The sequence below is a fragment of the Manihot esculenta genome, chromosome 9, assembly GCF_001659605.2.
Source record: "Manihot esculenta cultivar AM560-2 chromosome 9, M.esculenta_v8, whole genome shotgun sequence".
Taxonomy (NCBI): Eukaryota; Viridiplantae; Streptophyta; class Magnoliopsida; order Malpighiales; family Euphorbiaceae; genus Manihot; species Manihot esculenta.
The window spans coordinates 35,977,085-36,004,365 of NC_035169.2; the positions used below are offsets into that span (position 1 = coordinate 35,977,085).

General features: G+C 34.8%; 4 protein-coding genes across 5 annotated transcripts; 2 read left to right on the top strand and 2 right to left on the bottom strand.

The window, feature by feature from the left end:
• Nucleotides 1-20: 20 nt before the first annotated feature.
• Nucleotides 21-5,714, bottom strand: LOC110621858 (pentatricopeptide repeat-containing protein At3g05340). The gene is made up of 8 exons (XM_021766133.2): nucleotides 3,699-5,714; nucleotides 2,104-2,316; nucleotides 1,941-2,021; nucleotides 1,799-1,836; nucleotides 1,566-1,645; nucleotides 1,091-1,174; nucleotides 775-883; nucleotides 21-502 (listed from the first exon to the last, which is right to left on the bottom strand). Exons 1-8 carry the CDS (start codon nucleotides 5,646-5,648, stop codon nucleotides 358-360), a joined length of 2,700 nt encoding a protein of 899 aa, XP_021621825.1. The 5' UTR covers nucleotides 5,649-5,714; the 3' UTR covers nucleotides 21-357.
• Nucleotides 5,715-8,920: 3,206 nt separating this feature from the next.
• LOC110622862 (long chain acyl-CoA synthetase 7, peroxisomal) lies at nucleotides 8,921-16,237 on the top strand. The gene is made up of 23 exons (XM_021767547.2): nucleotides 8,921-9,209; nucleotides 9,370-9,430; nucleotides 9,513-9,590; nucleotides 9,786-9,857; nucleotides 9,938-10,019; nucleotides 10,286-10,391; nucleotides 10,467-10,543; nucleotides 10,756-10,800; nucleotides 10,901-10,987; nucleotides 11,680-11,769; nucleotides 11,857-11,936; nucleotides 12,061-12,154; nucleotides 12,546-12,634; nucleotides 12,722-12,810; nucleotides 13,057-13,186; nucleotides 13,280-13,398; nucleotides 13,916-14,039; nucleotides 14,127-14,213; nucleotides 14,331-14,434; nucleotides 14,508-14,593; nucleotides 15,282-15,368; nucleotides 15,454-15,540; nucleotides 15,949-16,237. Exons 1-23 carry the CDS (start codon nucleotides 9,095-9,097, stop codon nucleotides 16,039-16,041), a joined length of 2,082 nt encoding a protein of 693 aa, XP_021623239.1. The 5' UTR covers nucleotides 8,921-9,094; the 3' UTR covers nucleotides 16,042-16,237.
• Nucleotides 16,238-16,488: 251 nt separating this feature from the next.
• On the bottom strand, nucleotides 16,489-22,995 carry LOC110622861 (aminopeptidase P2). Of its 2 annotated transcripts, XM_043960374.1 has the most exons (13): nucleotides 22,556-22,993; nucleotides 21,996-22,121; nucleotides 21,702-21,821; nucleotides 21,057-21,332; nucleotides 20,694-20,866; nucleotides 20,113-20,367; nucleotides 19,632-19,783; nucleotides 19,335-19,525; nucleotides 18,963-19,071; nucleotides 18,688-18,842; nucleotides 17,486-17,578; nucleotides 17,172-17,252; nucleotides 16,489-16,685 (listed from the first exon to the last, which is right to left on the bottom strand). In XM_043960374.1, the coding sequence occupies exons 1-13, from the start codon at nucleotides 22,892-22,894 to the stop codon at nucleotides 16,614-16,616; spliced, it is 2,142 nt and encodes a 713-aa protein (XP_043816309.1). In that variant the 5' UTR covers nucleotides 22,895-22,993; the 3' UTR covers nucleotides 16,489-16,613. The 2 variants fall into 2 exon arrangements, with proteins under 2 accessions (XP_043816309.1, XP_043816308.1); XM_043960373.1 differs by having other exon boundaries at nucleotides 18,688-19,071; nucleotides 22,556-22,995.
• Nucleotides 22,996-23,091: 96 nt separating this feature from the next.
• Nucleotides 23,092-26,273, top strand: LOC110622863 (protein AUXIN RESPONSE 4). Its single transcript, XM_021767549.2, has 2 exons — nucleotides 23,092-24,355; nucleotides 25,814-26,273. The coding sequence occupies exons 1-2, from the start codon at nucleotides 23,162-23,164 to the stop codon at nucleotides 26,072-26,074; spliced, it is 1,455 nt and encodes a 484-aa protein (XP_021623241.1). The 5' UTR covers nucleotides 23,092-23,161; the 3' UTR covers nucleotides 26,075-26,273.
• The last annotated feature ends 1,008 nt before the right edge of the window (nucleotides 26,274-27,281 follow it).

A 27,281-nucleotide genomic window follows, 5' to 3' on the forward strand; every position in this document is an offset into this window, starting at 1 on the left:
ATGTTTAAAAAAGTTATATATTGATAAAGAAACCCGTTTGTATTAAGAATCTTCATTGGAAGCATTTTTTACAAAAGAAAAAAGATGAAGATAGCATTGACTACACATGCCTTCAGCAGAATAAAATTTTCCGAGCTCAATCTTGAATCACAGATCTCGAACCTAGCAAAGCCAGTATGTTTCTCTATCCGCTACATGCTTCTTCTAGCATCAGCTCATTTGATGAAATATTATTCAAAGTCTTCATTCCCTTGATATCTACAACCATAATTTGCTTCTACTTTCTTGCTATTCTGCTGCATCTGTAAAATGGTACTGTTGATGACTGAAGATGAGTCCTATAAGCACCAGCAGTACTCATGTAAACCAATCCACATGCTGAGTTGAAGTCGTTGGTTTCTTCTTTGGCTTCTGGAAACGATTGTTCTCGAATTTAGCTTTAACTATAAGAGAATAAAGCAAGTCTGCCTCTGCTGAACAGTCATACGGTGCATTCAAAATGCTGCAAGCAAGTAGAAGTTAATGGTAAGCTATTAAGAAGAAAACCAAGGTTGCAAGGCAGAGGAAAATTGGTGCAGGTGAATAGAAGAAATGAAGGAAGAATGGCCAGTCCGGAATCCGGACATAGAAAGACAGAGGCAGGAAACAGGAGCTTCATAATTATGTAGATGCAGTAACAGTTAAGTGGCTTTTGATTTTATTTTTTCCGATTAATTCACCAATCCATACAATGAATTTTCAATGTTCTCCAGGAAAATTGTGGGAAATAGATACCTGTCAAGCAACTCCTCTAGAATGATTCTCTGTGAAGGTGTCACGTAATGAATACAACTTCTCGGGCACTGACCAACAGCAAGCTGAACTTGGTAATCTTCACCATGCCCTGATCAAACAAACACCGTTTTTAAAATGGAAATATTAGTTGTAATGTCCTCTTATTGGACCAGAACCGTGTGCTAGTACTTATATGCTTTATTTACAGATAATACAGCAGTAAATTTACACTTCACCATTTTGCCTTACCATTGCTTATAGATACAAGGTCACCCAGAGAGAAGATAACAAATAAATCACTGGCAAGTACACCAACCTTGAGATGTCGCCCGTGCAGTTCCAGTTGAAGAATCATAAGCAAACGCATGAGGAGCACTTCGTACACATGAGTAAGGACATCCTGCAAAGGGCCAAAAAAAAGGTTAACCAAGAAAAACCAAATCAAAATATATAGAAGTGCTATAGAAATTATGCAAATAGGCTCACTTAAATGAAGAGAACACACCATTGATACTTATTCTAATTAAGCATGTGAAAAGTTCAGATGAATCAAAATGGAGGGGTTTGAATGGTCATTAGACATTTGATAATAAATAAGACAATGTCCACAGGTGCTGCATATATGGAGTATATGATGATTTTGAGGTATGCAGGGAGAGATTTTTAGCCACCAACAGGATCCACTAATTTATTACATTTTAAAAGCTTGCAATCTCATCTCCAAATCCCTACCTCTACATAAGCTTTCTATTATAAGAGGCGGTACATGATACAAAATCCATACACAGTACCTTTGCCAACACAAAGGACTTCATTAACAAAGATGTCCAATGCTTCACACTCTGGCTTATCAAAGGGATCTAAACATTCCCTGCAAATTATAGGAAGAAAGAGGGGGGGAAAGATAATAAAGAGCAAGCAGATCAAACAGTTAAGAACCGAGTACTAAGAGATGAAGCATAATAAATTTCCAAAAGGATTTCCATGGTACTGAATTCTGAACATATTGGAAACACATGTTTACCCTTCAATGATCTCTAATCGGCTGCAGTTGGATAACATCTACAAAAATTAATACACCATTTTCAACTAACGCCCTCACTAAAAATCAGAAATTGAAACTTGAAAATTTTTAAACGAAAATGAATAAAGCAAAACAGCGGTACCTGATATGCTTGAATTACGCGGCGAATCATGGTATCAGAATCATCCCCATCTCTATTAACATCAGGATGAAACTGCTTCACCTTCATAAACCACACAGCAGAGAATCAACTAAAAGGGACAAAACATATGAAACAGGCATCACAAGATTATTTATACATATACTTTGGCTCTGAAAGCGGCCTTAAGCTCGGCGGGTGAGCAGCCCAGTTGAACGCCGAGCACTGCGTAAGCAGAAGAACTGGAAAGAGGAGTATCATCTCTGGTTCTCTCCGTACAGTGAACCGTGAATTTGGAATTTGAACTCCAAGGAAAAAGAAGTGGGTTTCTTGAATTGAAGTTGGAGATGGAATTGTGACAGTTGGGATTAGTAACGAACTTTTGAAATTGAACAATTTTAGGGATAGAACTGTAGAAACACAAGCTCTCCATCTTTTTTCTCCCCTCAGCAGGAGTGGCTGCTGTCGGGTACCTACTTTAACGAACTCTTTACCAGAATGGAGGTCGTGGATGGATTATTTATTTATTTATTCTACACTTTAAAATCTAAAGGCCTGGTTTAGACAATGAAAACGGTGCGTTTTAACGTAATTTGCATATTTGCTTTATTTTTGTCAGCATATTAAATTTTACCATTTAATTAGCACAACTCTTATTATACCGCGAATGCAATGTAAGAGGCAAAATTTTGCTTCCACCCAATTAATCAAGGATTTAAAAAAATAAGTGAATTTTTCAATAAAAAAAATTTAAATGAGATTCAATTGCTTATTTTCCCTGTAATAAATCTGTAGTATGTCACAATTTGAACATACACTTTGCTAATAGATTTCTAAGAGTCTTAAAACTGAAAAATTTTTAGGTATCAATGGAAAAACAAGTTTATTTTTATAAAAAAAAACTAATTTTTTTAAAAAATTCACATTTACATCATTTTATATTTTAATTTAAATATTTAAATTGTGAATGAATTGACTTAATTTATATATTTAAATATAATTTTGATTGATCAATTTTTAAAAATTAAAATTTAAGAGTTTATATGGTATATTACATATAATATTTTATTATTTTTAAATATAAATTATTTCACTTATAAAAAAATATTAACTCATATTTAACTGTGTTAGTTAAAATATTTAGTTCTAAATACAATAAAATTTTACTGTTAAGTATATTGTTGACAACTTATTTTACAGTAATAATAACTTTTTAAACATATATATTATTATTAATTATTTTATATATACTATTATTTTGAATTAAATAATATATTTACCATGAAATATTTGTAACTATTACTATAAAATAAAATACATTACTATTAAAGATGTGAATGGTATATTAACAATCAGATCACTTATTTTTATTTTTAATTTTAAAAATTTATTAAAATTACATATAAACTTAAACGTACGGACAAACATTAAATCTTTTCGGTCGATCCGAAAAAAAATTCAAATAATTGTATTGAAGTCCTGATGATTCATATTAAATTTTAAAGGTTTCTATTAAATATTTTTTAAATAGTTTCCTTTTAATAATAACTCAAACAATAATACCAGATTCTTCAAACAACAATGTCAACAACCTTAAATAGTTCAGTATTGACAAGAATAAAACTTAAATGGTTCAGGATGAAATGTAGAGATAGCATTATGGTGCCCAACAACAGCTTTCTATTCATTAAATTTCTTCAAAACTTAAATTCACCACCTTAGATACAATCAGCAGTAAAATAATCATTAGTTGTTCTTGACATCTTGATCCAAATAATAGAGAATAAACCTTTTATCTGGTACATTACCTTCATCTACCATTAGTCTAAATAAATGTGCTAAAACCCCATATATGTTATCAGCTTGAGGATGCATTTTGTCCTCAACAACGAAACTATGCACCTTCTTTTCAATCTCAATCCAACTTATACCTGTTTCTTTTGCCACCCCCATTTCTTTCATTCTCTTAATAGTCCTTGCTCTTTCTTTCCATAGTCCTTTACTAGAGTATATATTTGCCAACAAAACGAAGGGAACTGGATTCTGGGGTTCTAATAAAAACAACTGCTCAGCTGCATATTTCCCCACTTCAGAATTTCCATGAATGCTACAAGCACCAAGCAAAGCTTGCCAAATAAGCGCATCTGGCTTAATAGGCAACCCCTCAATGAAAGTTCTAGCTTCATTGAGAAGCCCTGCTCTGCCCAACATGTCCACAACACATGCATAATGCTCTGCTCTAGGACTAATTCTGTAAACTTCAATCATGGATTTTAAGAATTCCATGCCCTTATCAACTAAGCCTACATGGCTACAAGCATGAAGCAATGTGAGAAAAGTAATATCTGTGGGCTCTACACCTTCCTGTCTCATCTCTTCATACAGCCGCAATGCTCTAAAGCCATCCCCATGGCGAGCAAAAGCAGCAATCATAGAGTTCCAGGAAACAGCATTCCTCCATGGCATTCGACTGAAGACTTTGGTCGATTCCTGCAACTCTCCACACTTGGAGTACATGTTAATAAGCCCATTACCAACGAAAGGATTAGAACCAAAGTTTCGTTTTATAACTAATGAATGAAATTGCTTGCCAAGACCCAAAGAAGTATCCACACCAAAAACACCAAGAACAGCTGAAACCATGTTTGGATCAACCTCAGCTCCTGCCTTCACCATTTTCACAAAAAATTGTATGCATTCTTCCTCAAATCCATTCTGTGCAAAACCCACAAGAATTACTGTCATAGAAACTTCATCAAACTCTATTGCAGATTCAAAAATCCGCCATGCATCTTCCAGACTTCCACATTTTGAATACATGTCCATTAATGCACTCTCAATGCACAAATCCAATTGAATTCCTAATTTCCATACAAGTCCATGAATTTGACGCCCTTCCCTTAGTGCCTGCAAACCGGAACATGCCATCAACGAACTCAAGTATGTCAAAAAATTGGGTTCCACAGGTCCATGACGCATTTTCACGAATAAGCTCAAACTACCCTCATGCATTTCATTTTGCACAAGCCCTGATATGATAGCTGTCCAAGTAATAACATTCCTTTCCAGCATCTCATCAAAGACCTGCCTCCCAAAACTACAACAACCACACTTGAAATATGAAGTGACCAATGCATTCCCTACTGTTATTTTTTGCTCAAAACCATTTGAAATCACCAAACAATGGATCATTTTAGTGGCAAAACTAAGCTCAGGCCTATCACATGCCGATAATATAGTGGTAAAAGTTGCTTGATCCAACTCATAGAGACCCGATTCTCGCATTTGTTTAAATAATCCAAAACCCATACCAAGGTCCCTGTTCCTTAAAAACCCGGAAATCATTACGTTCCATGAAACAGTATCTCTCATGGGCAAATTATCAAACAATTTAGCAGCATCGCAATAGGACCCACATTTAGCATACATGGTAAGGAGAGAGTTCCAAATAACAAGGGCATTTCGGAAATTGGAATGGTTCTGGGGGTCCAAAAGTTCATAGTTTTTTATAATGGAGGCATGAACAGAAGAGCCCAGATGGAAGTAACCTTCCTTTCCACACATAGATAAGAGGAGGCTTATATCCACATGGTTGAGGACAAAAGTTAAAGATTTTGAAGACGGAGCTTGATGGTTTTGTGTTTTGAATGGAGAAGTCACCCAAGAGGGAAGATGGGATTTTAATTTCTGTATGACCCATACGGATTTCATCCATGAAACAGAAATCGGACAAAGTGCTTTGCGTTACCTGCAGCAGTCTGCTTCAAGTGAATTTCAACGTTGTAGTTAATTAAAATAATAATAATAATAAATTATTATCAGCCTCTTTCTCTTTTTTTGTTCAATTTAGCAGGGCAATTCATTAATTAATTTATTTATTTTAAAAAATATATTAAAATATTTATAAAATTTGAAAATTTTTAATAATTTATTTTTTTATTTATTATAACTCTTAAATATTATAAAAAAATTTAAAATATTTTCAATATAAAATAATTAATTAATAAATCTTTTACAAACCTAAAAAAACCAATTAATTTAATTAATGAATTTTCTTGAATTACATAAATTAAATAATAAATTATTAAAAAATTTATTATTTAATTTTTAAGTATTGACATTATTAACAAATTAATTCCTATATTTTTATAAATCTATTAAAATATCCTTATATTTTATCTTTATTAATAAAATAATCCTTTCATTTATTTTTTCTATTAAAAATATAACAAAAAACTAAATTACTTTCCGTCTTATTATCCTCTTATTCTTCTTCTTCACTTCTTTTTATTTTTTTAATTCTTTTTTCTTCTTTATGAAAAAATGAAAAAAAATATATTTTATTTTTTTTCTTTTTTATCTTTTTTCATCATACTATTATTCTTTTTTTGTTTAAGGAGAAGAGGTTATTTTAATAAATATAAAAAAAATAAAAATATTTTAATAAATTTAAAAAAAATAAAAAAATATTTTAATAAATTTATAGAAATATAAAAACTGACTTATTAATAATTACAATACATGTGGACTAAACGAGAAATTTTATGTGATGATAAAATTAAATTTTAAAACTTTTCTATAATTTTTTTATTTATTTTTTAAAAAAGATAAAAATACGAGAAAAAAATAAAAATATTTTAATAAATTTTTAAAAATATAAAAATTGACTTATTAATAATAATAATATTTAAAAATTAAATAATAAATCCATCAAATTATTTAACGGATAAAATTAATAAAATAATTAATTAATAAATTTTTTAAAAAATCATAAATATTTTGGTGTATTTAACAAAGTGTGGCCAATTAATTTATTTTTTTATAATATATGAATTAAATAATAATTTTATGTTTTTTATCACGTAAAAACTTACATTTGAAGCTCAGTCCAAATTGAGCAAAGATCCATAAAACTGACCCATAATGGCTCAACTACCATACAAATCCCATCCTCTTAAACGCCTATAGAAAACCCATGAAGCCCAAGCCCAATGTTGATTCTAGGGAAGTCTGATGCGTCTTCCACCGCCACCAAGCATGCACCAATTGATAAATGAACGGCCGATAAAACATTGCAAAAAACTATCGGGAAATGGGATGCATGGCCAAAAAAACACCACCTTCAATAACCAATAACAGAAACCAATTCTATCTATTAACAAAAAGAAAAACATTAAGGCAAATCTAAAAGAGAAATGAAATAAGCACTAGGACTTCATAAAAAACTCGTAGACCCTTCATTGTCTTATGATGGAAAAAAAAGGTTAACGATACAATAATCTCATTTCAATGTAAATATGGATGGATTGAAATAGAAGCAACGGATTTTTGTGTATATTTTAAAATTTTTAATTTAATTTATATCAAACTAATAATTATAATATTATACCGTTAATTAATTCATAGTAATAATTTTTTAACGTTATCAAAATATATTAACGAAATAATAAAATATAATTAATAATTAAAATAAAATTTTTTAAAAATATTATATAATTTTATTTATTTTTATTTAAAAATTTATGATTTGTTAAATTAATAATTTATAATATAATTATTATATTAATATTTTTAATAATATCTAAAATTTACTATTAATTAGTAATAACATAATATTACATATACTATTTTAATATAAATTGAATTACAAATACTAAAGAAAAAAAAATCAATCAAATCAGTGAATATGTTTTTATTTTCTAAAAAAATCTATCAATCAAATAGACAAATGAGCTAATATTTCAATTGTTATTGGCGTCCCATCAACACATACACCACCGTTAAAATTTAAAATAATTAAAACCAAACCAAACAAAACAAAATCAAACATCATAAATAGATTTACAAAGAGAATCACCATTAGCGAAGAGATCGTGAACAAAAATTTACAATTGACTTTCCATCTCAGTCCAATTGGCTTCCTCTACTACATAAAGCACATAAAGTTGATGTAAACTTTCATCTTTTAGACTTTCTATCTCTTTTTCTTTCTTTTTCTTTTTCTCTCTAAGTTGACATTTTTTTAATAATTTTTCTTATTTTTTGCACTATATTATTTTTGTAATTTATTTATTTTCATATTATTTTGATAAATTATTTTTTATTAACATTATTATGATAATTAACCCTTCTCTTTCATATCTACTTTCCCATATCCAAGATGTTAATCATGACTTAAATGATTTTTATCCATCTCTCAATTTTTTTTATTATACACATTAGTTTGCATTTAAAATCCCTGCAAGTAATAATATAAAGTCCATAAAGAAGGGTGAACAATCCAATTCAGGCACAACTACTCAATCCAAATATCAAACTAGAAAGCAAATCAAGCTGAACCAAATCAACTAGAAATCAACCCAAGTCTAGCAACTCGATCAAACTGTCACATCCAAACCCTAGAACCAAGCATGATCCCCATAGAACCCTGCAAATATCAGTATCATGTGAAAATAAGAAACCAAATGCTAGATAGAAAAAAAAAAAAAAAAAAACATAAAAAACTCCCAAATCAGCTAGGAGTGAATGTTGGCATAAAATTTAAAAAAAAAAAAAAAAAAAAAAAAGCAAAGAAACGGCCACACCACTCTCTCCGGTTCTTGTTTGTTTATAAAAAATAATTTATGTTTAAAAATTATTTTCGTGTAAAATATTTTTTTTAAAATAATATTTAGTAAAATAATTTATTTATATTATTTAATTTTAATTTAAAAATAAAATATATTAATAAATTTATATATGGATGTTTTAATAAAATTTTTAAAATATATAAATAATTTATTCTTTTTAATAAATAAATTATTTTTAATTAAAAAATATTTTTTATTAATTAAATTTGTTAAGTGTCATATATATTAGAAAATATAAAGAATATTTTTAGTAAAAATATTATCCATGAAACAAATAAGGGCTAAAAAGTTAAGGACGTTTGCTTACTGAGATGGCACTTTTGCGACAAACTATATTTTCCGTGCGTACCATGCATTAATTGTGAAAAAGGGAAAAGCAAAAACAAAGAAGAAAGTCGCTTGCTTGCTTGCACGGCTCTGTTTTCACATGCTAGAGTTGGAGAAAACAGAAGCAATGATTCTACATTTACTTTCCCTCCCATTTTCCCTAGAAAGTTTTCTTAAACCCAAATTACAGAGAAAAATTCAATGGAATTAGCAGCTCAGCGACGCCTAAAAGCTATTCAAGACCATTTAATCTCCTCCAGCACCAACGATCACTCACCTCTCCTAGCTAACCTCACTGCTTCGCATTATTTCTTCAGTAATATCTTGTTATGCTTATATATAAAATATGCTCTTCGCGCTTTTAAGTTTCTCTAGTTAATTTAGCTGCAAAAGCTGGACTAATCAATAATCATGTAGACTTAATGAGGCTTTTCTGAGTTAAATTCAGCTCCTTTTTTTTTTGTTTTGAATTTTAGGTCAAGGGTACAGCGTTGTTCTACCAGAGGAATTGCAAACAGGGAAGTGGAACGTCTACAGGTAATTTTGCTTCACTCGTTTGAGTATGAATTAGATCATATAAATTTGTAGCTTTTCTTCTATTATTTCTCTTACGGGGCAGGTCTGTGCGATCTCCACTGAAGCTTATAACCAGATTCCCTGATCATCCTGAGATCGCAACATTGCATGATAACTTTGTGTAAGAAAAATTTCACTCTGACATAAGATTGTTTTGCTATTGTTATTGTGCTTTAAATTGGAATACTCATTGCTAGGACTTAGGAAAGTATGTACTTGGTTAAGTCTATATTTTTTGCTTGGATTATGTATATTCGTATTGATTGTTGGAGATATAGAAGGGTTGAAGTTGTTGCTTCAACTTCTGTACATATAGGCATGCTGTTGAAACTTTTCAAGATTACAAGTACTTGGGCACACGAATTAGACAGGATGGAACAGTTGGAGGGTGAGTTATTTATATTCAACAAGTTTTTTTCATCTTACATCATTGTTAATTTGAGGTTGCATCACACGTTCAAATGACAGGTACACATGGATGACATTTGGAGAAGTAGGTACCGCCAGAGAGGCGATAGGGTCTGGGCTTTATTATCATGGGATACAAAAGGAAAGTCGCTTTTAATTATTTGGATTCTTTCCAATTCTGATGTCTAGCATTTCACTAGAACACGGTTCCTATAAACTTGCATGTAATGTGTATGTTTTTAAAATAATTTTATGCAATTGGACTGCACTTAGGCAACCAAGTAGGCCCTATTCCCAGGCTTCCAGCCTGAATTTACCCCACCTTGACCAATGGATTGGTCTACGTGAATACGATATTCTACTTTATCTTCTAGATGTAGTTTGTTCAATTGGTTTCTTGTGTGACAGGGAGCTTGCATTGGAATCTATTTTATAAATAGACCAGAGTGGCTGGTTGTGGATCATGCTTGTGCAGCATATTCATACATCTCAGTCCCCTTATATGATACTCTTGGTGTGTATTTGACTGATAATACCTCTTTATATGCAGATTCTTTCTTGTTCTTACAGTATTTGATATTATGTGCAGGTCCTGATGCAGTTGAGTACATTGTGAATCATGCTGGTGTGCAGGCAGTCTTTTGTGTCCCACAGACTCTGAACACTGTCAGTTTTATCTTTGCATGTTTAATGCTTTCTTTTATACTCTTATAGCATGTCAGCTAGGGAATATGCTTTTCTACTAGACTGGAAACTCTTCAATAAAAAATATTGTCAGTTGAACTTGGAATCCCATGGCATATGCATGTTGCTCTTTTGTTTTTGTTTTTTTTTTTAATTTTATTGTGTGTCTCATGTTCCTCTTTTGAAACTTGCAGTTGTTAAGCTTCCTGTCTAAGATTCCATCTGTGCGACTTATAGTGGTATGTCCTTGTGAATTTTCCTAAAGAGTTCTTAATTAACCAGGAATAAGGTTGGTAGATTCCAAGTTTCATATTAATTTTGTTGTTCTATTCCTGGCAGGTGGTGGGAGGTGATGATGGGCACTTATCAGCTCTTCCTTCAATGTCTGGAGTCAAGCTCATATCATATCTAAAGCTGCTTAAGGAGGTAATTTTTCTTCTAAAGCTTATTCGTTTTATTTGGATTTGTGGCAAACTGTTGGAAAATTTTTATTTGAGCAAATTATTTAGCATGTTACAAATGGCCTGTTATTTATGCATTTCCATTTATATTTTCTAATTCTTGAGACTTCTCAAGGATGGTTGACAAGGACTGCATGGTTTTTGCTTGGACTGCTAACAAGACAAATTATTTGCATTGTATAAAAGTCAAAATTATAGTTCACACTCAACCATCAGTTTAAAGGTGTGGCAAATAATAATTTTGAATTACAAAAGGCTTCATCTCTCTGGCTGCCATTTGAAAGATTGGAGGACTTAGTAAATATTTTCCTGTTTTTGTTTCTTAAGAGTAGGATACTGTACTGGCCTCGCGTAACCATTCCTCCCTTTCTTTTTCTTTTATGCTTAAGGAAGCGACTGGCTTGATTAATTCAATGCCAAAATCTAGTCCTTCTTCTTCATGTTTGTTGTAATTTTCAAATTCTCATAGCATGAAATACATTTCGATTGTAATACATACTGAAGTTACCAGTATGATAAGCCTTCTGTCAAAATGTGTTATCGAGACTAGTCAATTCTCAAGGGGTACTATATTCAAACTTATCCCTCTTTATTCATATGGAAGGTATTATAGAGTGAATCTTTGCGACAACTTACCAATTGTTTTCTTACTTTTAGGGCCACAATAACCGGCAACCTTTTTTTCCTCCTAAACCAGAGGATGTTGCAACCATATGTTACACCAGTGGTACTACTGGGACACCAAAGGTAGGACCTATAACATTTGAATTACACTTTTCTTTGCCTTTGAGCTGAAGCATTATGTCCATAATGATCTACATCTTCTGTTAAAAGGGAGTTGTGCTGACTCATGGAAATTTGATTGCAAGTGTAGCTGGTTTAAGTCTGGCATTGAAATTCTACCCCTCAGATATGTAAGTTCTGTATATAGCTTAATACGCAATAAATTGTAAATAAAATCTTATTGAAGTTCAATTAAGTTCTTCTTCAGAAGAAATTTCTGTTTTTTTTAGGATGAATCATACTTGGCTTTTACAGTTACATATCCTATCTTCCTTTGGCACATATCTATGAACGAACCAACCAAGTTGTATTAGCATACTATGGTGTTGCTACTGGCTTCTATCAAGGAGTAAGTTACTCAACTTAATATGAACTTCACTTACTCTTCACATGTGAGGACCTTAAATGTGTGAGCTCCAATATATGAATCTGTTGTGTTACTAATGTTTTAAGGACACTGCCATATAAATCCATTATGCTTAAACAATCACAAGTATATGGTATCATTTGATAGGTTCACTATTATATCCATAAGTACCTTTCTATCCAACAATGACAATATTTTTAGGCTATGCCTAATCTAGACTGTTGTGGTGGAGGAGAAGTGAAAGAGAGACAGGAGAATAAGAGTGGTCCACTATCAAACCATGTGTTATTTTTGCAATTTCTCAACAAGTTTTATTAATGGAATTGTCTTCATATGAGCACTTCTTTAATAGATCACTTTCTCTACATCCCAGGACAATCTGAAATTGGTGGATGATTTGGCTTCTCTGAGGCCAACAATATTTTGTAGTGTTCCTCGGTTGTATAACCGCATATATGATGGGTAAGATTGCAATCAAGAGCTTCATGATTTATTTGGTTATAATTATATGCTCCACTCTGGCATGTCGGATTAAATTGATTATTACAGAATTATGAACGCTGTGAAGGCTTCCGGGGTTTTGAAGGAGAGGCTATTTAGAGCTGCCTACAACTCCAAGATGCACGCCCTAATGAGTGGTATGCATGCCCCTGACTAGATTCTTAGCAATACTTCTTGAAGATCTTCTTGCTGGGACCTCATTCAGAATACCAGTAGAATGCAGAAATGTAATATGTACACACCTGATTATCTATTATAAAATTTTGAAAGGAGGTCCTTGCACTAACTGCTACTTTTACTGAAAATAGTTGGTAAAGAGCATGTGAATGCATGCTCATTCCTGTTTAGTGCTTTATCTTTTACATTCAAGGTGACTGTTTCAGGCCACAATCCATCACCAATGTGGGACATATTGGTTTTTAATAAAATAAAGGCAAAGCTAGGGGGACGAGTTCGTTTCTTGGGATCAGGTGCTTCACCTTTGTCGCCTGAGATAATGGACTTTTTAAGAGTGTAAGTTGATTTTCAGCCTAATGCATAATACCCGAATCCACTATGTGCTCATGTGTCATTTTTTTATTTGTATGATTATGTCTGCAATTGCAGGTGTTTTGGCTGTCCAGTACATGAGGGATATGGAATGACCGAGACTTCTAGTGTGATAAGCATCATGGATGAGGGTGACAAATTATCTGGTCATGTCGGGTCTCCTAATTCTGCATGTGGTCAGTGTTGACTTCTGCTTGGAAATAAATTAAATCTCTTAGCGAATGTTAGTTTGTAGGCTGCGAGTACTTAATTATTTAGTCTTCTGCATGTGCTGGCATATCAAATTATGGCAACTATAGTAGCATAACACGGAGACGTAGTTTTCTTGGCAGTCATTCTGAACCTGAGGATTTGCTGATTCATTTTTCCTGGTGAACAATTTGCATACTTGTTGAGCATTAGAGCAATTATTCTGTCAAGAATTTTTTTGGCAAACAATTCGTAGGCTTGGGCTTTGGCCCTTTCTTCCACTCCATCTCTTCTGGATATAATGACGAGTTAAACAGCTTTAAGTCTTAATATTATAATTGCATATTAGTTGCCGAGTACCTCTTGAACCATCAGTATTCATGGTCAGGCACTCTACTTGTCAATGTGGAATATTTTATGAAATAGAGTTGGGTTTCTATGTGCTCCCTTGTTGTGTGTGCTTGGCTTGACATGATAGTTTAGATCCTTGTTTTCCTCTCTCAGAAATAAAGCTAGTAGATGTTCCTGAAATGAACTACACCTCAGAGGATCAGCCATATCCACGTGGAGAAATCTGTGTTAGGGGCCCCACCATCTTCCGTGGGTACTACAAAGATGTTGTTCAAACGTAATTAACTTTCATATACTGCAAGCTCTTGGTGCTGAAATATTTATTAAAATGTCTAGTCTACCTAACTACTGCATAATGGGATAGGAGAGAAGCATTGGATGATGATGGTTGGCTGCATACTGGAGATATTGGTTTGTGGTTGCCTGGAGGACGTCTCAAGATTATTGATCGGTCAGATCATCTCCTCATATCTTAATCCTGGATGTCCTATTCCTGTACAAAGCCTATAATGTTATTTTGAGTATTGAATACTAGCACCTCATTGATACTCTGCTCAACTTCTGGCAGGAAAAAGAACATTTTCAAGTTGGCACAAGGTGAATATATAGCACCTGAGAAGATTGAGAATGTATACACCAGATGCAGATTTGTTTCCCAGTGTTTCATATATGGTAAGATTGTGTTTACGTTTGCTACCAATATTCTGGCTGCAATTTATTCAGGGGCTGCTAAATTTGTTTATAGGTGACAGCTTCAACTCCTGTTTAGTAGCTGTAGCTGCAGTGGACCCAGATGTGTTGAGAGATTGGGCTGCATCTGAGAGGATCAAGGTGGGGTTATTTACTTTTAGGTTGGTGATGGATTGACTTTAGGAAACTTCTTGAGTCCAGAAGATGGTTTTAGGCCCTACTATTGCAATAAATTTTGTAGTTGCAAATCCTGTATTCTCTTACTCTGCTAACTCAACTTAACATGACAGATAATAAACAAAAATGAAAATTTTAATTTTAATTTCCTCTTTTTTAGATAGAATAAAAGGTGGAGCGAAAAGGTGGGAGGGGGGGTCTTTTTTATATTTTATATAAATGCAAGACCAATTTCTCTTACGAAGTATACTTATACATTTGCTCATGCTCATAGTTTAAATAGATCTGTTTTCATTGGAAAATAATGAGTTGCTTGGGACTTGAATCTAGAAATAGTTGGATGAAGTAGAAATTTTCCTTAAATAGGTTAGAAAAAATCCCTCTTGTATCATGTTGCATTTTATGGACGTGATATCACTTACATGTCTATCAGATTCGTTATCTTACATTTACAGTTTTAATGAGTCTTCATTAAAAATTTCTTGTGAGTCATGACTTGTGAGTGCTTAATGCGGCAGGGAAATTTTACTTTCTTGACTTGTTCTATATTGAAACTACAGATTAAATCGTCTTCCATGTTAATACTCTTTTGAGATGGTCATTGACCAGCAAGGTGATTTTGAAAGTTTTGTACTGAATTACATCTTTTCAGTATGATGATTTAGGACAAGTGTGCAATGATCCAAGAGCGAGGGCTGCGGTTCTCGCTGAAATGGATGAGGTTGGAAAGGAAGCGCAGGTAAAATTTTCGAGAATGCTGTCCTCCATCCTATCACTCTGGTTTGATACTTCTAATTTATCTCTGTCTGCATATAATTGTATAGCTGAGAGGTTTTGAATTTGCAAAAGCTGTAACCTTGGTGCCTGAACCATTCACTCTGGAGAATGGCCTGCTTACTCCAACATTCAAGGTAAAGCAATTCCTTTCATTAGTCACATCTCGCATCACCACCTCTTGTCATGATTTTAGCACCCTTAATGAACCACTTTGGACTGTGCGTTGACTCTTTCAATTGGAAAAAAAAAAAAAGGAAAAAAAAAGGTGGATTTTGCAATCAGTTGACATCGCTTTGGTTCAGCCCACTTGTCCTGCTCAAACCATTCCAGGCTGAACCAGTTTAACTATTACGTGGCCAGTTTGAGAAGTTAAAAATGGGTTTGAAGATGAATTGAGCTGGCTAATGGGCTGGTTTGTGGTTTCCATTCCTGACACCAACTATTCCTTGCCTATTTTGTCTTAGCTAACTGCATTGAATCTTCAAGCACCGGTTGGAAATGGAAAATTTTGTTTTCTTGGATTTAATTTCAGTGTCTTGCAGATTAAGAGGCCCCAAGCTAAGGAATACTTTGCCAAAGCCATATCAGATATGTATGCTGAGCTTTCCTCTTCAGATCCCCGACCGTTGATGTGATGAGTCAGTTACGTTTGTAGAAATGAGTGCATCATCCGATTGATCGTTAGGTTGTGGCTCACAGGTGCTGCTGCTTCTTTTATAAATGCTTGTTGGGGAGCAAAATCTGTTTATGGTTGGATTACATTAATATGCACATACTGAGAACACACACGTCATGTTCAATACATATCTTTTCCAGTTCTGGTGCTTTTATTAAACTGTATTTGTTATGCACGCGATAATAACAGCAGATAATTACTGCTAATTGGTCATGCCTATAATCTGAATACGGCTTTAAAATAATGCAAATTGATGCAATTTTTCGCAAAGTTCAACAGAGAAGAATTCAATTAAATTCCTCACAACCCGATTGCTGGTTTTGTTTAGTCCACTGGTGAAATTTCAACTTCTCTGGGCGAAAGTCCAGCTTTGAGCCAACAATTTTCAAAGAAAATGTACAACACATTTCAGGAAAATCAATATTTCTGAATAAAATAAAATATTGCTGAGGGGTATAATATCCATTTTACATCCATAAATAACCAACTATTTGAAGTTTTGGGTCACAATCATAGAAAGATGGGCCAAAATCACTGTTTAACAAGCGGTCGCGTGTTGTTCCAAAGCCATTCACGAGCAGGACCATCCAACAGTGGTGCAACCTGTGAAATCTTACGTTAGTCAGGATAGATAAGGATGCAATATGTCAAAAATAAACATGGGTAGTTGCAACAGACTGAAACAGAGTTTAAATATGCGTAATAGACCTTCCCAAACCCCAATAGTTACTTTACTTCTAATAAAGTGAATCCTACTTTATAGATCATCACCATTGGATGTTTGAAATGGCTCATCTAATGGTAAAGGCAACATAATAGAACAAAAGTCACCACAGAAGACACTGAAACTTTCTATATTTGACCAGAAAGTTTATATAACATCTAAGTTTATTAAAGACATACCTTTTCCTTTTTGTTCAAAATTTCCTAGTATGAGAAAACAATGAAATTGAAATTGAAATTCAAATGTAACAAGTGTGAGTTGTTTAGAAGGATGATTCTATTTTCTCTATCTAATAACTGAGCTACAGAAAATGAGTATAAAAAGTTTGCGACAACACAAAACTACCAAGTAGTTGTAACATTTACCTTCACCCAAACTTGTGAATGGTAATCGTTAAGCCAATTAACTTCACTAGCAGACAGTAAGGATAAATCTACCATTTTAGCCTGCAGTACAATCACAAAGAGGGTTCTGACTTGTAAGCGGTGATATTTGGACTGCCAGAAGACAATCATACTAAAATATAATAATGAATTACATACGAAAACCAAGATGAAACTGAAATCCAAAATGCAAAAAAAAAAAAATGAAACAGAATATCTGAAAAGAAGTTGGTTTCCTGAACAACATCAAATTCACAAAAAAGAAGGTTAGTTTTACCAGGCAATCACTAATATACCTGAATGGGGACAAATGTGAGCTTTTCAAATCCCAAATAGTCTATTCCTCCAAAGTGATTTGGGGTGTTCATCTCTTTCACATGAAGTAGATTCTGCAAGAGTAGGATGGAAATTAGCCACAATTGCCTTTAACTGAAAATTCAAAAAAGAATAAAAAATATTTTATTTCTCCGTTAAAAAATCATCCAAATCTTTGTCGGATGATCTGTGAATTTCAGTATTTCAGTTTTCTCAAGAGTTTGGGAAGTTTCTTTGTCAATTGGACCGGAGATGAAGAGTGGCCAGAAAATGGAACCTGGAACCCATCGGTTTTCAACCAAACCGAACAGATTTTTTTTCCAGTTCAGTTTGGACCTTGAAAAAAAAAAGTTGTAATTTGGTGTTCTGTTTTTTCGGTTCAGTTTGGAACTAAACCAACCTATTGCACACTCCTAAAGGGAAGTGATTGTATTTCAATCATTAGCAGAATGGTAAACATTAACAAAAAGACCAGCCAACTATCAATATAATCCAAATTATTTGCACAACAAATGGCCGAGGAGAGAAGTACACATGTGGGCAGTGTTCATCTGCACATGAGACGCACAGAGAAATAAGTAATACAAAGCACGTCAGCTAATAGATTAAACTCAATTAAGTCTGGACTCCACGCTGGTTGAGATGCATAAATCCTCTTTATAGAAGTGTGCCAAGCAAGGACTAAGGCAGTAAAGCGGGAAAGAGCAAGAATGAGAACTTTTTCCCTTATAGGGTGATAAACCTAGAGCCTAGCAATGTAATGCCCACAAGGAATACAGCAGAACTGTGACAAGTTTCTCAACCGTTGATTACAGAGAAAATCTAACAAAAGCTTTTACTTATCTAAGAAAGTCTGTGGGACAGAAGAAAGGAATAAAAATTAAAAGCAAACTGCTATTGTCTGTATACCCAAAAAACATCTCCAAGGTTTGAATATCAAGAGAATCTATGCTTCCTTCAACCTTAAACCACTAACGTAGTCATGCATCAACAACCACAAAACAAACAAATTCTCTCTTTCTGGTCACCAGTTTCTTCAATTTTTACAGAATGAAGAAAGCCAGAAATACCAAACTAGAAGCTTCTAATTAATTTCATCCAATTAAGCATCCAGAAATGTTTCAATTAAAGAGCTAACATAAATTTTCAGAAGTGCATTAATGTAGCTAAATCACTACAGTACCTCAATCCGAATACCAAAAGCATGGTCTTCATAATACCCTGGTTCATTGCTCAATATCATGCCTTTCTGCAAAGGAGTCATATTTCCAAATCGAAAGCTAATACTTTGAGGTCCTTCATGAACATTTAATGCAGCTCCTACACCATGTCCAGTCCCTGAAAGATTGAAGGAGAAATGAGATGGAGCCAGAATCTCTTGTGCAAGGACTGAAGCATCATTTTGACCTTGAAAAACTTTCCAATCAGTGATAGTCCACATAAAGGGAAAAAAATTACCATGTCGGTAGTCAAGCCCTATCTTCCACAGAAAAGAACGAGCGAATGCATCCAACACAAAACCGGGTGTGTTTTCAGGGAATACAGCCTGATCCAGGGCTATATGACCCTGCATTTCACAACTCCATCAGAAAACACTAATACAATCTTGTCTTCAAATGCCAAAATTGGTCATAAAGAAAGCAGAATACTTCAGATACAAGAAGCGAATACTGCACAGATGCAAAATGAGAGGGGACTTTTAAAAATAAATGTCTTGAACAAGTAATTGTATGACCTATTAGACCATAAAAGACATTCTCCATAAACTGCATAGATTATGACCTATTGGACATCTACTATGCAAAAGACAGATCCAAAAAGATCCAACACCTGCAGAACTCGGGTGAAACATTCTTTCTCATATGCAGTAGGTTCACCAAAGTGTATAGTCCTGGTTATGTCAGTTGTTCCATCAACATATTGAGCTCCACTGTCCAATAGAAACAATTTTTTTGAATCCACAATACTACAACTCTCAGGTTCAGGTTTGTAGTGTATGATAGCACCATTTGCACCAGAACCTGTAAGGTCATCATAATAGAGAACACTGAAGTTGGAGAACAGATACTAATAATGCCTGTTTTGAACAAGCAGCCATTTGCAAGAAAGCACTGAAGCTAGATGTACCACTTATTGTATCAAAGCTAGTATCCAAGAAACCAGCTTGCTTGGAACGGAATTCAAGAAGTTTATCTGCCACATCTACTTCTGTTAGTTTCACATCTTTGTGCACTTCCTCTTCCAGCCACGCCCAAAACTGTGCTAAAGCTGCAGCATCCCTGCAAAGTAAATATTTTAATAAGTATGCATCCTACTTTTGAAGACTCAAATCTTTTTTTTTTTACCATGCCAAGTAGCATTTAAAGCCCACTTAAGGGCAATGCGGACCAAACCGAACTCGAAAGTTTGAGATCAAGTGGGATGCATTTAACCGAGCGGATTAAGCACGCTAGGCAAAAAACTTAAATCTTAATGCAGGCTATTTTGTGCATATTCAACTCATGTCCCAATGATTCAATATTATCATAATAGTCTTGAACACACCAAAGCATGAAAATGCAATATGATTATTGCCATAAAATAATATTCCAAGAAATGAAGCAATTACCTTAAATGGGAATTTCGCATGCCTTGTAACTCAGCTGGATTTTTTAATGCTTTTGCCAGAGAGATAGGTGATGCCTTGTAAACTCCAGATGGTCCCCATGACTGACCATTGGAGCCATTATATGCCTTAGTATTACTATTATTTTCACTTCCAAGATTCTCAAGATGTCTATCACACGCAGACTTGTAGGTGTTGACTATAGCAGCATTAACGGATGAAGTATCCAACCAGAGTTCAGCCCCTCGTTCAGCCAAACTGAAAGATAAAACCACCTTCTAGAGTATACTTATTACGAAAAGCAAGTTTACCTATTGACATGAAAAGCAACAAGCCTAAGACCGCTCCAGAAACAAAATAAGGTTGTGCAAGACAAGACACAGTTGTACAATTTGCATGTTGTGAAATATGACATAGTTTAATCATCTCACTTCCACCAATTTCACATATCTAAGAAAAAAAAAAAGAATATACCCTTTTTGTAATGACTGAAATTGAAGCTGTATCTTCTTCCAATATTCTAAGGGTATGCAGCAATATATAAAATGATGCCAATGCTAAAGCACAAAAACTGTAAAACTTACCTTTCTATCTCAGAGAGGATGGCATCATAAGGCCTCAAATCAACACCTGCATTCTTCAAATGATTCAACACCTCAGGTGTGACTTTAGAATTATCCACAAATAATTTGGCTCCATCTATCTCCACGGTTAAGTATGCATACATAACAGGTGAATGAGGCACATCACCTCCTCTCTGTAAAAAAATATGTATTTTATTGATTTGTACGAGTTATGTAAATTATACAACATTCCAGGATTCCCATTGTTTTGGTTACTTCCGCTGTAACAAAACTTCTAAAGATATTGACCAATTCCCGATATTCTCTCCATTTTTATAAAAGTTTATCTCAAATTGTCCAAAAATGTTGGTCTGGAAAAATTACCAAGTTTAGCAGCCAGGCAATTTCATCAAGCATGGAAATAACAATTGCAGATGAACCAGCATCAAGAAGCTGAGATCTGAGGTTAGACAACTTTGATACTGCATCCACACCAGCATATTTTAGGTCATGTACTCTAATTGGTTTGTTTGGAGGCTTTGGCCTTGATTCATTCCATATTTCATCGACAAGGTTTGTATCATACAAGAAAATCAACTTGTGATTCTTCTTAGCTATAGCCTCCTTCAACTCTTCAGCAGCATCAAAAGAAAAAAGAAACTGCTCCCTTCAGGAAGTCAAAGACAAAGTGGCATCATACACTTGGAAGGATGAACGATGATAATGTAATGCAGATATATAAATAAATTGCTAGTCAGATGCAACAAATTTTTTTTCTTTGGGGGGAAAATAATTGACAACAATCTTAAATAATCCAAAAAATACACACACATATATATGAGGTCAAGGTACTATAACAATTAAGCGTTCAGCATATGCTTAACAGGGTTAGAATTGCACATTTTTGAAGTCCAAACATTTTGAGGCAGAAAACACTATTATTGAAATATAATATGCTGCTCCATCAAGAAAGCTATGGAAAAAAAAAAAAGTAGGTGCGGCAATACAGAGAATTGAGAAATAACTCACAGGATCGATGCCAACCTTGGCACCAGGTGGCAAAACATCATTCAGCCATTCAATTGTATTGGGGACTCCAAGATTACCAGCTCGCATGAGATTCCAACTGGAATTTAACTGCTTCTCAGCCTAATCACAAAAACAAAGAAATACTATAAGAAAACATAGTTCCCACTTTGTATTAACACGAGAACTCAGCCGTGAAGAGAGAGTTTTGACCATGCAAGAAGCAGAGTTAAGACCCCTGAGTGCAACACCATAAAAGAAGGGGGAAATGTAAATTTATGGCATATTTTGTCGAACCTGAAGAAAATATCGACCATCCGTCCAAAGAGCTGCCTGCTCCTTCGTAACAACGGCAGTGCCTGCGCTGCCAGTAAATCCTGATATATAGGCTCTCCGCATGTAACATTCAGCAATGAATTCACTCTGTCAACCATAACGGTTAACCCCATTAGAATTAGAAATTATTGAAAGACACCTCTGGAAACTCTAGCTCCAACCAATAATCTTAAATACGAAAACTGATTTGCGAAGGTCGTGAAATTGGCTAATAATCCAATGATTAAGGACTCAGCACCCATAAATTTCTACAAGTAATTAAAAAAAATAAATAAAAAATAAAAAAACACACACACACACACACAACAAAATCTCTTATCAAATGCTTGAAACAGTGCCAACACATCTCAATTGAAATAAGGATAGATCGAACAAATAAAATATTAGAAACCAAAAGATCTCATCGTCCGCAAACAAACGCTACAAGATGCACCAAATTACCACACACACAGAGAGAAGCATGCTAGTTATTGCCAGGCACGACTGCACAAAAAAAGCGAAAAGCCAGCTGAGATATGAACCTGGTGAGCATCCTGAGAGGGTATGATATACGCGTCGATGCCGATCCCAGGCTTGGAAAACAGCTCACGAAGGGCACGGAGCTTCTCGTCCGGTTCGGACTTACTGGTGCTATTCCTGCGAATTTGCGAAGAAGGCTTGGCTGTGATAGAACTACAAGCTTTTATTAGAAGAGGGGATTTGGAGAAATTACGGTAGAATTTGGGATGATTTCTGAAATTCGGGAAAATGGATCTAGAAAGTGAGCTAGAGAGGAAGCGAGAGTAGAGAGCGCGAGAAGGTTGAGTAAGGGACGCTGAGAAGGAGAGCGGCTGCATCACTGGCGATGCTAGCGAATGCATAGCAGCGAATTTCAGAGATATCGGAGAAGAAGACGGAGAAGATAAGGTCTGTCTTGGGGGAATAAAGTTCACTGCTTCGCGTTGTCAAGGAACAACGAACAAGTGCTCCAGACGACGACGTTTGGATAGGAGGTAACTTTACCTGTTTATACGATGTCGTTTTAGCATTCATGAAAAGTTAACGATCCGTCCCTGTGCGGACTGCGATCTAAAATAAGTATCTTTTGTTCGAAAATCTTCCTCAGTTTTCGGCTCTCAGTTCCTTCAATGGCAATAATCACAGAAGAACCAGAGCGACAGCCTCGACAAGCTAAAAAGGAACCAACTTTGCCACCCAAAAATCCAAAGCCCAAACCGGAACCCCACAAGGAGACGCGAAACAATCCATTCATTTTCTGGTTCTACTTCACTCTTTCTGTCTCTCTAATCACTATCGTAACTGTCATTCTCTCTTCTACCTCTTCCTCATCAGACCCCAGATCCTTTTTCCTCTCTCTTTCGAACCCTCTGCGCCAACACTACTATAACGGCCGTACCATTAAAGTCCAGCTAGCTCAGAATCTACCACCCACCGAGATTTTCGCAGTGGAAAGCAGAAGCAAAGGTTATGTGACTGAGAAGGTACTGATTATTCATGGGTTGGGTCTCAGTTCTTTTTCGTTTAGGAAAGTAATTGACTTTTTGGGCTCCAAAGAGATTCATGGGGTTGTGTTTGATTTGCCTGGGAATGGATTCTCTGATAAGTCAGTAGAGGTGTCTGAGGAGAGAGGAAATGGGATTTTGGAGAGGTTATCGGATGCGTATGGTTTGATTAAAGAGAAGGGTCTGTTTTGGGTTTTTGATAACATGGTTGAAACAGGTGAGGTTCCTTATCAAGAAATTATGTCCCATTACAATAAATTAAAGAAGGTGATTAAGCCTATTGCATTGGGCAGTGAAGAGATGAGCAGAATTTTGGGACAAGTGATTGAAACAATGGGGTTGGCCCCTGTGCATTTGGTTTTGCATGATTCAAGCTTAGGAATGGTAGCAAATTGGATTTTGCAGAACACAAATTTGGTTAGAAGCATCACTTTTGTAGATATCGGGTCAAGACCAGCTCTGCCTTTGTGGGTTTTGAAAATGCCAGTGATTAGAGAGGTTGTGTTGGGATCAAATTTTGCATATGAGAGATTGATTCACTTGTGTTGTTCAAAGGGGATTGGTGGTTTGGATTTGGAAGCACAGAGAGCGATTCTGAAAGGAAGGGATGGGAGGAGAGCTGTTGTGGATACAGGAAATAAGTTGAATACTAGCTTTAGTATAGCAGAATGGGGTGCTTTGGACGGGATAAAGGAAATGCCAATTCAGGTGATTTGGTCTGAGAGCTGGTCCAACGAATGGAGAGAGGAGGGGCGCAGGGTAGCTGAGGCACTTCCACATGCAAGATTTGTTTCTCACTCCGGTGGGCGGTGGCCTCAGGTGAGGATTTTGTCATAATCTAAGATAGTCCCTTTTCTAGTTTCCCATCTGAATATGTATGTTGATTAAAAATTTCCAAACTCTGAGCTGCATTTGGATTTGTCTTATGCGGGATGCTTTATATTGATCTTTGATTTAGATAATAGATCTTTGAGTGTTTTGACAGTTTTTGTCAACTTGCGCATATACAGTTAACCCTGTGATCATAAATTTTGACTGGTGAGCGCAACCAATTCTTGAATCAGCTGTGACTAGTTAGTAAGTGGGGGCATAGTGTTTGATAATTGTTTTAAATGAAGTCGACTTCAAAACGAAACCCTAATAAGATGAAATTGAAATGTGTATATGCATGAGTCTGTTCATGGTTCTAGATATTCATATTTCTTTGTTCAATAGAAATATCTTCTCAATAGTTGAAGAACTCATAGTAGCTAATTGCAGACTATGAATGTGCCTCTAAAAGTTTTCAATGGATGGAAGGCCTGGTTTGCCATAAAACGATCTAAAGCTTTCTGTAAGATTCACACGGTTTTATCATGAAAGAATATACTCAATGTAATGATCTAATCAACTGAAACATGAGGTTTAAGTGATGGATTTCTTACGAAAAGATATATCTAGAGGATTTTTTTTGTCAAAGATAGTCATTGGCTGAGAGAGTGGACTTAATGCATGTTTATGTATCTGATCATGGGGCATATACTGTATCACTTCCACTTGTGAGCCTCTTAATAGAAGAAAAATGCTAATTTCCCCATGAATCCTATTATTTATCCTCTAGGAGTCCACCCTCACCAGTCTTTTCTGTTCTCAACCTGAACTTTTTATTCTTCCCAGTAGTGAGCTTGAAGAAGAATAGTTGCATCAAGCCACTTGACCCAGTATGTTGGTGAGGAAGTAACTACCTTTAACTGAAACAATATGAAGATAAGAATATTCATGGTGCTTTGCTCTTAATGAGTTTGTATGTATAGTCATATTACTTTCTCTTGGGGTGAAAGCTGCCCAAGGACTTGAGATTATACTTTGTTGAACTGAGGCACCTGGAAACCCACCCCCTCCAACCCACCCCCACCCCCCTTAAAAAAAAAAAAAACAAAACAAAACAACCAGAAGCAAAAAAAAAGGGGATCAAGCTGGGGTTAATGTACAACTTTAACTTCTTTATCCCAATTCAGAACAGTGTTTTAATTTTCTGTGTTCAACTATTTATTTGTTTTTTCTCCATTGAATGCAGTAGAGGGCGTCATTCTAGTAACTCTTGTCCTTCACTTGATTTTCTGCCTCCTCACCAACTCATTTTACATCAGCAAATTTAGACCATATTTGACAGGCAATTATATTATTGAACTATCCATTAAGGATTTTTTGTTTTTTCTGATTGCCACGTGGATGAAATATTGCAATGCTTGGAATTGAATTGAAATCCATAATTGTTTCTTGTCTTGATGGGTTCAGGAAGATACTGCAGATGAGCTAGCTGAGAATATTGTCGAGTTCATATCCTCTTTACCAAAATCAATTAGGAAAGCTGAAGAAGAACCTATACCAGAGCACATCCAGAAATTGTTGGATGAAGCAGAAGACGGTGACCATCACCATCACCATGGTCATGGTCATGGTCATGGTCATGGTGGTCATGATCACCACCACAGCCATGCAGAGGCAGCTGGCTACATGGATGCATATGGACTTGGCGGCCATGGATGGGGCACTTGATCTATTTCAACTCTCAGAATGTGCATGGTTGTGACCAATTAGAGGTTGAATCTAAACATTGTTTTATCCCCAGATATGCCATAGCTTTTATGTGTACTTCTCTAATATGCATCCATTCTTTTGCTATGGCTGGGTTCTGGAACGCCAAATACACTCTTGAATCTTGAGCTTTACGTAAGCAATCTCTTTTTTTAAACAATTGGGGTAGAAGCAAACTATTATACTTGGTGAATTACTGTGGTGAGCTCATTAACAAAACAAACTAAATGCAATGGCAGCGAAAGGGCAAGTCAAATTTAATGATAAAGAAAACGAGAGAGGTCACAGAAAGCTTAGCTTTGGTGTTCATTTAGCTTACGTTCTCACATGAAGTTAATTGATTTGATTTTGAATAAATATAAATAATTTGAAGCAAACTGATTTAAATTGAAAATTAAATTGTTTGTATTCCTAAATTGGCTGCTCTAAGGTTGTGACCTTTATAATTAAATTAGATGGTTTCCATTATGATTACTTTAACTACTTAAGAAAAACAAAGGTTTAACAATTAATCTTAATAGCATAGGTCTTTATCAAAATTAATATATAATTATTTGTTTTTTTAAAATTAAAAATTCATCTATTTGTTATAATTTATCAAAATTCAAGTAAATGTAATTTTTATTAAATACAGTTCATAATAAATATATAAATTTAATGATTTAAATGATTTTTTTAAATAGGAAATTAAAAATAATCACTTAATTAATTGGCACCTCAAATGAAATGCTGTAGCTCTACTGACCTCAACCCATCGGAATCTTCTGCAACATATCCATTGAGACCGCATGCACCTTTTCTACGACGAACTCCCACTTCTCGGCGCTCACGTGCTGGGATATTGTCCGATTAATCTTCGAGAAGCTTCCGGTAAGCAACCCGGACATTCTTGTGAGTGACACATGCTACATAGAGCTGGATACCTATGCAAAAAGGGAAGTGGCAGTGCTGTAACTTGAGGGTGAACCTGATAAAAAGCTCGGGTATTTGTCAAACTGGGAAACTTCTCAATAAGGAAAGAGAAGGGCTGCAAGTTGATGATGGAACTGCTAAAATACTACTTGTCTGTTTCAAATGGCAACCTAGAGGCTGCCAACACAGAGCTCTCTGCTTAAGTGGGAGAGGCAAGGCAACCATGATTGGGCTAGTTGGAAATCTGAAGTTGATG

Excerpts from the sequence above, each read along its gene's own strand:
- LOC110621858 (XM_021766133.2), bottom strand. The coding sequence starts at position 5,648 with ATGAAATCCGTATGGGTCATACAGAAATTAAAATCCCATCTTCCCTCT. Across the intron at positions 1,837-1,940 it reads GCGTAATTCAAGCATATCAG|ATGTTATCCAACTGCAGCCG; the intron begins GTACCGCTGTTT and ends TAATTTTTGTAG. Across the intron at positions 884-1,090 it reads TGCACGGGCGACATCTCAAG|GGCATGGTGAAGATTACCAA; the intron begins GTTGGTGTACTT and ends TTGTTTGATCAG.
- LOC110622862 (XM_021767547.2), top strand. The coding sequence starts at position 9,095 with ATGGAATTAGCAGCTCAGCGACGCCTAAAAGCTATTCAAGACCATTTA. Across the intron at positions 11,770-11,856 it reads GTACTACTGGGACACCAAAG|GGAGTTGTGCTGACTCATGG; the intron begins GTAGGACCTATA and ends TTCTGTTAAAAG. Across the intron at positions 13,399-13,915 it reads GTCTCCTAATTCTGCATGTG|AAATAAAGCTAGTAGATGTT; the intron begins GTCAGTGTTGAC and ends TTCCTCTCTCAG.
- LOC110622861 (XM_043960373.1), bottom strand. The coding sequence starts at position 22,894 with ATGCATTCGCTAGCATCGCCAGTGATGCAGCCGCTCTCCTTCTCAGCG. Across the intron at positions 19,784-20,112 it reads ATGCGAAATTCCCATTTAAG|GGATGCTGCAGCTTTAGCAC; the intron begins GTAATTGCTTCA and ends TTTACTTTGCAG. Across the intron at positions 17,253-17,485 it reads TCACATTTGTCCCCATTCAG|GCTAAAATGGTAGATTTATC; the intron begins GTATATTAGTGA and ends ATTGTACTGCAG.
- LOC110622863 (XM_021767549.2), top strand. The coding sequence starts at position 23,162 with ATGGCAATAATCACAGAAGAACCAGAGCGACAGCCTCGACAAGCTAAA. Across the intron at positions 24,356-25,813 it reads CCGGTGGGCGGTGGCCTCAG|GAAGATACTGCAGATGAGCT; the intron begins GTGAGGATTTTG and ends TGATGGGTTCAG.